Below are 11,118 nucleotides of genomic sequence, written 5' to 3' on the forward strand. Positions count from 1 at the left end.
ATTACTCTGTCATAAAAAATAAAATAAAATTTTGCCATTTGCAACAACATGGATGGACTTGGAGGGTCTTATTATTAGAGAAATAAAGTCAGACCAAAAAAAAAAGATGAATATTGTATGCATTCACTTATTGTGAAATGTAAAAAAAAGTGAAGCAAAGAAATGAAATAAGAAAACACAAACAGATTTACAAATATAGGATACAAACTGGGGTTTACCAAAGTAAAGAGAGAAGGGGGAGGGGCAAATTAGAAATAAGAGATTGAAAGCTACTAATTACTATGTATAAAATTTTAAAACTTTTACCTCCATTAACAAAAAAGGGAAAAATTATAAAATTTAAAACTTAGCTACAGGGGTAAATTTTACCACACAGGGAATATAGGCAATATTTTATAATGACTTTAAGTAGAGTATACTGTTTAAAATGATTAAATTACCATGCTGCACACCTGAAACTAATATAACACTATAAATACTTAAAAAGTAAAAATAAAGTGTATTGGTTTTTAATTATAATGTACATTCTGCCATGACAGGAGACAGCAGGAAAGAACACAAATATAGAAATCAATTACCCAGCTGAGATTAAAAGCAACTCACTTCCTTTTATGAGGGAGACGGCATAAGTAATGAATGACAGGACAGGAATTCTGTAAATCTTGTGGTGGAAAGTATCCACCCAAAATTATCTATTTCATTTGTGAAATAGTTTACACACAATTTGACGAATGTGAGCGAAAAGTGTGAGTCCTCAGAGACTGAGTGGTAATAGCGAAGGTTGAAATACTCTTTTTTCAAATCGAAGTATAGTTGATCTACCTTAATATTTTGGTTTCAGGTGAAATGAAATAAATACTCTTTAATGAGCATGGGCAATGGAACTGAAATGCCTGGCATAATAGGATTTTTAGGCATTTTATGACAAATAACCTACATGTCCTCAGATATAGTGAAATATTATGCCCTCTGGTTTAAGTGTTTCCATTTTGGAACCAGGAATTTGTAGCTTAGAGAGCCATCTCCACAACCATGAGATTTCCTCTCAAAGGTGAAAGTCAACTGTGAATGACCCGGAAGTAAAATTATTCACTGCATTTTACTACATTGGAGCATTGTGTGATTCCCCCACTAACCAAGAAATAAAGTATAAAATTGTCTTCCCATTTTTTTTGCATAGTCAGTAAATTCCTAACATGTTCTTGGAAGTACTACGTGGCCAGTGCAAGTTCTTCGTTCCATTAATATACCTTATTTTGTCACCTCAGTATTTATATTTCAGATTTTCATTGTTCCTCACCTTTTATTTTTAATTCCATATTTCTCTCAGGGAATTCCAGCTTCCTTTCCACAGAATCCCATTGTGTCTGACGCCCTGCTTATTGGGAATACCTAGAATGTTTCCCAGTACCCAGGAGGCACTCAGAATGGAGACAGGGATGGGTGTGTCTTTTCACCATCCCTCAGTAATGTCTTTACATCTCTGCGCTCCAACTTTGTGTGGGGGCTGCAATTGTGTATTAGTCTGGAAAAATCCAATCAAATTGAACAGGGCGTGTCTCCCGGGCTGAAACCCTACTGGACAGTTACATCCATCGATGCAGGGTGTATCCCTGGAACATAGCCCAGATTGGATTATAAACCGTCTCCCAGGTATAAAGGAGCTCAAACAGACATGCAATGCATTGGCCCCAAGAAGAAGAAACTGGACAGTCTGGGACATTGGAGGACAAGAAATTAGCTGCTGCTTGCTGTGGAACTTGCCTCAGAATCTACTTGGCTTCACTGGATCCTCCAATTTTGGGTTCTGGTGAGTTCTTCAGACTGGGAGCTGTGAGCTGTCTTCATTCTGTGAAAATGTTCCAAGTCCTATCTGTCTTAGACCCTGGTCCTGTCAAAGCAGCTCCTCGTGGCCTCTGAGTTACATCGTGTCAGTGTTTCCCCATCTCCTCTTCTCGGATTCACTGTTCAAGCCCCTGTTCTTCAGTTCCAATGCTGCTGGCTTGAACGTATCTATTTATTTTAACTGCCTAACCTAAGACCCTAAACTTGTGCTGTTCAGTACAGTAACTAGCAGTCTCCTGTGACTATAAAATGTAAATGAGTGCAGTTAAATAACTAAACTTCACATTCTGGGGACTGCTGTCAAAATTTCCAGTGTTCTGTCACCACCTGTGTGTGGCAGTTACTGCCTCGTACGATGCAGATACAGAGCCTGTCCTTCAACTAGGAAAGTGCTACTAGCACGTTGATCTACCGCTTCTGCTTCTCTTGCTGTGTTTGTAAATACTTCCTTTTCTGCTTCTCTGAATTAATTTCCTCTTAGGGGTTTCATCAAGTGATGTTCTTCATTTTATTTCTTAGGTGTCTTGTGATATTTATTTTAAAATAATTATCTCAAGATACAATAAACCTCTTGAGAGGTTTATTTTAATTCTTCCCAAACAGTAATATACATTAACCTCCTCTGGTGCCTGTGACTTGAAAGATGGACGTAGCACAGGGCTGCCAAGCTTCCATCTTCTTCCTACTTCCAGGGCTGCCCTTCTGCCTAGGCCTGGGGGTTCCCTGGATACCAAGTAGGGGTTTACATGGTCCTATTTTCAACAGAAAAAAGATTCTAAGGGGAAAACAGAATGCTTCATCTGACTCTGAAATTTGCCTTGATGTCAAAAACCAAAGGTATTCCGTAGCCAACTTTTGATCAGTTTTCCTGGACAGTCCTTCCCCTTTGGATTTTCCCAAAGGCTCTAGGTAATCCAATCATTGAACTGTTTCCTCGAGTGTGTCCTTAAGCGTTGTGAATTTTTCCAGATTCTTCACAAGTTAGCAGATTCTTGCATTAATCTAGGGCTTCCTCCTAATTGAAGCTGGTAACCACACGATCAGTTTGATTGTGAGAAGAGGACGGGAGAGCAGGGACTTGTGAGCAAACATTGTCAGAGGGGATTTCTGTTTCAAGACAGATGGGATGCAGTGAGAGGACTGGCTGCCACTGTATCGAGAGGTTTCCCCTAAAACTGGGTGATAAAAATGAAGAGACATTACGATGTTTGGAAAGTGGGGTCAATACACTAGAAGCTCCCATGCGTTAGAGAATGGGTACAAGGAGTCATTTTGTGAACATGCAAGAGGAAAAAGGCTGTAATAAAAGGCAGCTTCTGATTATTAATGTTTGAGATCACATTACAGTAAACCCTAGGGAATCTTTGTTATGCAAAAAGAATTTGAGCACAGGACACCAACCAAGCAAAATTAAACACTATCTGTTCCTTATCCTAGATGTGTAACTTTGTCATATGCTGAAGTCTTTGGAACCTCTGCATGTAATTGGAAATTTGTAAATAAACCAATTTCCTCTTAAACCTCAGACAGTCCCTGTTGCTGAGTATCCTTGGCCTGGAGGGTAGCGACAGCCCGTGGCAGCGACACCGTGACTCGTACTTCTGCTCCTTTCTGGTGCAGGGATGCTAGGGACTAGACTGGCGGGATGGGAGCCATGGCTCCTCCACACGGAACAAGTCCTTGAATTAACTACATCATAAGATAGATTCTTAGTAGATTGACTTCCAAGTCCACGGGAGACATCCCTAAAAGTCAGGGTTGAGGGAGAGCTGGAAGGGAGTGAGGTTCCAGAAGGCTGCCAGGGGTGCTGGAGAACCACTGTTGGTTTCCTAAGGCAGAAGTGATCTGAGGAATTCCACAGTGTTTACCCACCGGAGAGAACCTAAAACTGCATGTGCCACGAGTCAAGTTTCCCTAGGTTTTGAATTAGGGAGGACACTGAATAATTCTGGATGCCACAGGAGAGTTAACAAACAAAAGTAGATGCCTAGCACCTTCTTACTTGTAAGGTGTCTGTACGTTGAGTTTCTGCATGAGTAACTACAGCCTCAGCTGTCTCACATGTGACTGTGGGGGAGGAGAGACTGCGTGTTATTCTTAGGATGCACCCCTTGTTTCTGTTTGGAGGGTGGGGGTCCCTCCCAGGTGAAGGTCTGGGGCTCCATTTCAGGTAGGTCTGAGAGCTGCAAACGGGGCTGGAGTCTCATGACTGTTCTTCATCCTCAGATTTGACTGCTTGGTGCTTCGATTGGCTGTGAGTGACCCAGAGAACGACTCCTGGAAACAGTTCTGACAATGCAGCCCCTGGTGAGTAGCGAGCGCCTCTTTCTCGGGAAATCGCACCCGAGTTCCACTGGATGGGCCACTTTTTCAAATTGGCATGTATGTTCCAAGTGCAATCAGGCAGTGTTCAGGCATCGGAGCTCCAATAAAGTCGCCCAGGACTCTGGGATAGTTAACACGAGTCAGCACCTCATGGGTAAATGTCTCTTTCCTAACATTTAGCCAATTTAGGGTATCTGTGTTAACCTTGCGTATTTACAGAAGAGGTAAGAAAACTGCTTTTAACTCATTCAGCCCATGGCCTGACTGGCAAAAGATTAACTTGTTGACTGGTTTTGGATGTAATGGGATCAGGGGCTGGTGACTGCCAGTGGTGGAGAGGAGTGAGGGGCAGAACGTCGCGTTCCCCAGACTCCGACGGCACAGCCTGAGGATGACCGCTCCCCGTTACACCCCCGGTGTGCACTGTTCTGTGCCGAGAGGAACAGGATGCAGGTTTATTCTTTCCCAGCTTGAAACCTCTCACAGTTATGAGCGTATGCCTGCACTACTGAAAATTTTGGGAAGATGTCACTAAAATCATCATTAGCAGTCTTTCCCTCCATTACACAGTTTACTTCTTACTAATTAACCTTTTATTCCTATTTGATAACTGGAGGAATGTGAGGGAAGTGGGGGTTTTTTCTTGTGCTTTTATTTTATTTTATTTTATTTCTGTGTGGAAAGGAGAAAGACTATAGTAAGTAGAGGAAACTTAGGCTCTTGTATAAATTTTTTTTAGTGGATAAAAACGAAACCAATAACTAGGCTTCTTTTACCCTCCAATGGAGACAAGATGAGATGACAAGGGACACGGTGATAACTAGAGTCTAGACGCCCTAGAATGTTGGGAACGGGGGTCCTGGCACCACAGGGGAGGTCAGGCGAGGACGGCCCTTCAGCTCAGCCACCCAGGGGCTCCCGGCCTTGTGCTCAGAACCACCTGCCCCCAGAGTCTGCCATGAACCCCTGAGTCCTGCAGCACTAAGACAGAGGACACCTACTGGTGCCATGTTCTATATGAAGCTTGTTCTGTTCTGAAGATGAGCAGAGTTCATTCATGGTTCTCGGACGTCTTCATGATCAGTAGCATAATGCATATATTAAATTTTACTTAGGTTTGCTAGACAGGAAACACTTCATACAATCATACATGGGATGCTCCAATACTCATTACAAGTTACTAAATCAGCTCATATTTGGAACCAAAGGTTCCTATAGGGAAATGATTTAAACAGCTCTCATGTTTTAAGTAGCACACCATGGTTATTGTTTGTCTTGTTATGAATCTGTAGAGTTACTTAAAATCAATGGGGAAAAAAGATTTAGTTATGATTTTTCAAGAGAATATTTTACAATCACCTGTCTGGAAGTCCTAATTACCAGGTTATTGAAAAACTTCTATGTTGTATTAAAATACACCTCATGCGATATTTCTGTAAAACAAAGATTTATAAAGTCATAGTGTGTAGGTGTCTGTGAATGTACATGGAAGGCAGATACCAGCTCGGCACTGACGGAGAACTGAGGGGAAACTCGCACATGGAATGATCTTTTATACGCCAGCCCCCTTCACCCCGTCATCCCAGCTCTCCCACTCCGGACGTTGGTAGAACTGCTCTGTGTAAACCAGGTATCCCTGACGTTTTAGGAAACGGTCACCTTTGGGGACGTGGCGCTCGACTTCACCCAGGAAGAGTGGGCCCTGCTGGACACATCCCAGAAAAAGCTGTTCAGAGATGTGATGCTGGAAAACATCCACCATCTGGTCTCCGTAGGTGGGCCTGGCAGCATGTGTGTCCGTGTGGACGTGTCCTTTCCATTCACTCACTCACTCAACCAGTATTTAGAGCAGCTTCCCTATGTCCCATTCCAACTGCTTCCTGATTCTTCGATAATCGTCATAACTACATAAAAGGAAGGTATCTCTGTCTGTTGTGCTTCTGGTTGCCACACTAAAGGGAATGGCGGCCACACTTCGTAGCCTTGCTGCTGCTCAGTCCCAACACTCAGAACTGGGGATTCAACGGATATTTTAATGCATAAATAAATGGATCAAACATTTTAAAGTAATTCTTCTGTTCTAGTCACTGCATGAAGGCTTGAGAGCAAAGTGGTAAAAACTGCGTAACTTGATTATTCACATGAGACTTATTAGTGATTTTTTAAAAATGATACTCAGCCCACTGCAGACTCTGCTCATCTTCCCTTTTGGAAAAGACTGAGGATGCTGTACTCTGTCTCTGAACCTGGGCAGAGGCCTCAGCCTCTCCAGGTCCTCGCTGTCTCTGCTGCTGCTCTGGGTTTCCTCCTGGTCTGATGAGGCATCTTCACTGTTCCATGTGTTGGTGATGTTATTGTCTGTGGTGCAACACCCTCCAGTTATGTCTTTATCTGTCCCATTACCCAGCCCTGGACTTGAGGACAGGGAAGGTTAATGAGCACGGACTAAATATCCACACATTTTTTTTTCAACAAACAGGGTATCAGATCTCCAAATCGGATGTGATTCTCCAGCTGGAGCAAGGGAAAGAGCTGTGGAGGGAAGGAGAAGGACGTCCCCAAGGCCGGGGTCCAGGTGAGCATCAGGGGCCTTGCTTCCACGCAGAGAGGTTCTGGCCGTGGGCGGGCCAAGCCCTTGGAAATGCTGACTGAGCGTCCGCGAAGCGAGTGGCACAGCCCAGCATGTCAGTGAGGCCCGGGGCGGGTTCCGCATACTGTCTTCACTCTGCCTACATCAGCCACAACTTGTGTGCTGTGTGTGTGCAGCCACACTTTAACGGAGCCGATTCTTGTCCTGATCCTACCATTGAAGGGTTTTCCCACCACTTGCTGACCTCGTATCTCTTCACCACATTACATTTTTATATTTTATTCCTGATTTTTTCCTCTAGACAATGATCTTTAAATGTTTCTACTACCTTGAGTATTTTTTACTTGACACAACTTCCCCATCCAAGTACCGATTTTTGAATCATACTCACAGGAAACTGGGTGTTGGACTACATTTTTATTCCACTAAAGGGATTCTAACTACCTAATTTTTTTTCAATTCCTTAGGTAGTGAAAGTCCCCTTAGACAACAAGAAATGATATTCATGCAACAAATCACCATGAGGAGCATATCCCCTACCACGTCAATGGTAAGTGTCATGGGTGTGAACACCAGGCATCCACACGAAAGACCTGGCGATGAGATAAGTTAGCACCTGAGCACACCTGTCTCCATGTAATTGAGATTCAGCTCTCTCTGGGCATATCTCAGATGGCTTGAAGTCAGTTAATAAGCTAATATGAGCTCAAAACAATCTAAGATCAACAACCTGAGATCTAAAAAATAAAAAGTCAGCTGCATAAACATTGCTTATCACTTAGTCTTTAACAAACACTGAAGTCTTCAAAATTAATCTGAGATCTCTGGGGCTGGGGTACTATAAAAGAGAAGGTGTTTGTGCCTGCAGGGGGGTAACACAACACGTGCAGGCAGATGACACTGGAAATATGTTCAGAGGAGACTGTTACTGACCGACACCCGAGGGCTCACATGTAGAGAGATGAACATACACCAGGATGTGGGCCAACCTTTAACAGCCTTTCATCTTCTCCCCCAAAGCAGGTTTCTCACACCCAAGTGGACCCCGTTGACTCTACTGATTTGAGTGATGGATTTACTGACAGATCTCCTTCAAATCAACATTTATCAATTTACTTAAGAAGGAAACATTATGTCAGCAAACAGTCTAGAACATCTCTTAGCGAAGGGTCACTCGGTAACGGACATGATCACACTCACACGAGAGGAAAATTACGTGAATGTCCTCTGTGTGGGAAAGTCTTTAGTAATTGCTTTAGCCTCAGACGACACGAGATGACTCACACTGGAGAGAAACCATATCAATGTCATCTGTGTGGAAGTGGCTTTTTGCAAAGCTCCGACCTTAGAAAGCACAATCGAACCCACACTGGAGAGAAGCCATACCGATGCCAGCTGTGCGGGAAAGCCTTCGGTCAAAGCTCCTACCTGAAGCAGCATGAGAAAACCCACTCAGGGGGAAAGCCGTACGAGTGCCGCGTGTGCGAGAAGACTTTCAATCAGCTCTCCTACCTGAGAAAGCACGAGGGCGTTCACCGTGCGGAGAAGCGCTTCGCGTGTCCTCAGTGCGGCAAGGCCTTCGGCCAGAGCTCGGGCCTGAGCCAGCACAGGCGGACGCACACCGGGGAGCGGCCGCACGCCTGCCCGGTGTGCGGCAAGGCCTTCGGCCAGAGCTCCGGGCTGGCCCGGCACCGAAGGGCCCACACGGGCGAGAAGCCGTTCCAGTGCCCGCGCTGCGGCAGCGCCTTCAGCCAGCTGGCCAACCTGAGGCGGCACGAGCGGACCCACACCGGCGAGCGGCCGCACCGGTGCCCGCGCTGCGGGCGCTGCTTCCGGCACAGCTCGTCCCTCCGGCGGCACGCGGCGACCCAGCACTGGGGGGGCCGCCAGGGCGGCGCTCGGGAGACGGCGCGCCGGGGGGGGGGGGGGGGGACAGCGCGCTGCGAATGCGAGCGGGGAGGCAGCGCTGCGACGCCCCGAAGGGCACGCCCGATCAAGGCCCTGCCTGTGACCCACGCGGACGCGCTCAGGCATCGGCCCCCTCAGTCAGGACAGGCATGCGCGCGTGGCAGCGGCTCCGCGTGCCCACGAGTGACTGTGAACGCAGCGCAGGTGTCCGCAGCACCAGCTCTCGACCCTGAAGAACCCAGGCGGCTTGAGCAGAGGCGAGCCCCTAGTTCCTCTTTGACACTTACTGTTAAGCGTGAGCAGACTGCACATGGAGCACCAGGAGGCCTGTAATCTCTCTGCAGGGGCATTCAGCCAAGCGCCAGGACTGATGAGCGCGAGAAACTCAGTGGAAGAGGAAACACTAAAGGTGACAACTGTGAAATACCAAAGCAAGCCGAGGAGCGTCGACGCGTACTTGTAAATAATTCAGCCTGAAGAAGTGTAAACCCTGAGAAATACTTCACTCACAGAGCGACCCCTCCGGCACGTGTGAGGATCCAGACTGCACAAAAGCCCCTCAGTGTCCTGAAGGAAGGGACGTCTTCAGCGGTCACTTATTTCCTGGTCAACATAAAACGCTCACGTGGAGGCTGTAGCAATCTTAAACCAGAATGGAACTAGAGATCGATTTCATGTCAGAAATAAATCAGTATGTAGGAGCAGCGGGGCGAGCCTCTAAAAGAAGCCTTCAACACACAATTAGGCAACTTGTGATTTGGGGGAAACACCAACTTATAAACACGTGGCATAAAATGGAGAATGAATTGATCTAGCCATATGGAATGCAGAATTTTGTAAGAAATCAAAATTTGTAAATGGAGTAATAGTTGCAAATATTCAAACAATGAAGTCCATTGATATAGAAGCTAAATGTTGGTGTCCAGTTTTCTTTGCCCCTCTAAACACAGGCATTCAGTTCTACACTCGGCATGTGGGGAGAGATTCAGCCCCAGACTCAGTCACCCTTTCTCAACAGCTCTTTCCACCCAACTTAGCTCCACTCTCTCCAACATCCACCCCTCCAACCCCATCTGTCCCCATCAGGCCCTGGTGGTGACACAGCTGTGAGCTTCGCCTCCACTTGCCAGGTTTTCCCAAATGTCATGGCGCTGGTCTGGCAAGGTCATGGGGGAAGTATAAAAGTCATCTAGTCCAAAGTTTTGGTGGCCCCTCAGCCTATGTCTCTGTAGATGGAAACAACCTGGGGCCAGAGGGACATTCTTAGTTGAAACATGTTTCACCTTATTATTAACTAGGCAAAAATGGGACACTGAAGATGAAAGATTCAGAAAACAGTTCAGTTCAGGGGAACCGTTGTCCCCAAACACACACCTGTCCCTGAGGCTCCACAAGGGGGACGCTTCCAAATTCACCCAAATGCTGGACCTAGAAAGGGAGACTCCTTGAAACCAAGATGCCAGAAGCACCAATATCCGCCTGGGTAATTTTTCTCCACTAATATAATAGTGTCATTTTAGGTCACAAGTTGCCACAAATCTGGGCACCAGGCTGGTTCTGAGAGTGCCTAAAAGCAACCAGGTGGACGGTCAAAAGGCTGAGATGTAGGGTCAGGTGCCCACACTTTAGTTATACAGGATTCTCTAACTCCAAGATTTCTGCACGACCCCTTCCTCCTGACCCATCATCATCTATTTCACCCCATGGCTGTGATTTGGGGTGGGAACCACTATTTTCTGAGCTGAGGATATTCTCCTGGGACAATAAACCCCTTTCTCTATGACATTTTCTATCTTTCCTTCCAATAACTCACCCATAGCTTCAAGGCAGGAGACACTGACTGTACCTCTTATTTAAACTGTCCGCTGCTGTCCCAGGAGAAAGACCCTCTTCTGAACTTTTAAATCACTGGATTCTCTTTTCAACATATGAAAATGGAATATATGTTTATGCCTCAAATAATACCTCAGAACTAGGGGAAACATTTTTTTCTAAAACTTGAAATGCTGAGGGGAGTAAAGAATAGCAGAATGATTCTTCCTTTACTCCCAACCCCAATTTCTGTACGTGATTCAATTTCATATTCCTTTTCTAGTGGGTGAGAGTCCTGCTCCCAACATGTACACATTGTGACATACTCCTTCTGCAGGACAACCAGGAGAAGGAGGATCTGGGGACTGGAAGTCAATAAAAGGGGAGATTGTAGAGGCAAGAGAGAGTGGGACTTTTGGCAATGAGGTTTTGTGGAAAGTGAAGCTGAAGGTATGGAAACCCAGACTGCAAACCTGTTTCCCTGTATTGATTTAGAGGGAAGAGACTTGAAGGGTTTACAGGGCATTTGACCATCTGTATCACAGAGCTGAGACTCTGAAATGGGGACAGACCTAGAAGATCAGAATTCATAGTTCTGATGAGAAAACCAGAAACGAGGAGTGGGAAGCTGGCCGTGA

At 45.6% G+C, this 11,118-nt stretch overlaps 1 protein-coding gene across 1 annotated transcript; it reads left to right on the top strand.

Annotated features, from left to right (window-relative positions):
• The first annotated feature begins 1,619 nt into the window (after window positions 1-1,619).
• Window positions 1,620-9,001, top strand: LOC107034609 (uncharacterized). The gene is made up of 7 exons (XM_072950122.1): window positions 1,620-1,810; window positions 4,072-4,152; window positions 5,819-5,945; window positions 6,650-6,745; window positions 7,228-7,310; window positions 7,784-8,239; window positions 8,327-9,001. The coding sequence occupies exons 2-7, from the start codon at window positions 4,141-4,143 to the stop codon at window positions 8,999-9,001; spliced, it is 1,449 nt and encodes a 482-aa protein (XP_072806223.1). The 5' UTR covers window positions 1,620-1,810; window positions 4,072-4,140.
• The last annotated feature ends 2,117 nt before the right edge of the window (window positions 9,002-11,118 follow it).

This window comes from Vicugna pacos, chromosome 26 (assembly GCF_048564905.1).
Source record: "Vicugna pacos chromosome 26, VicPac4, whole genome shotgun sequence".
Taxonomy (NCBI): Eukaryota; Metazoa; Chordata; class Mammalia; order Artiodactyla; family Camelidae; genus Vicugna; species Vicugna pacos.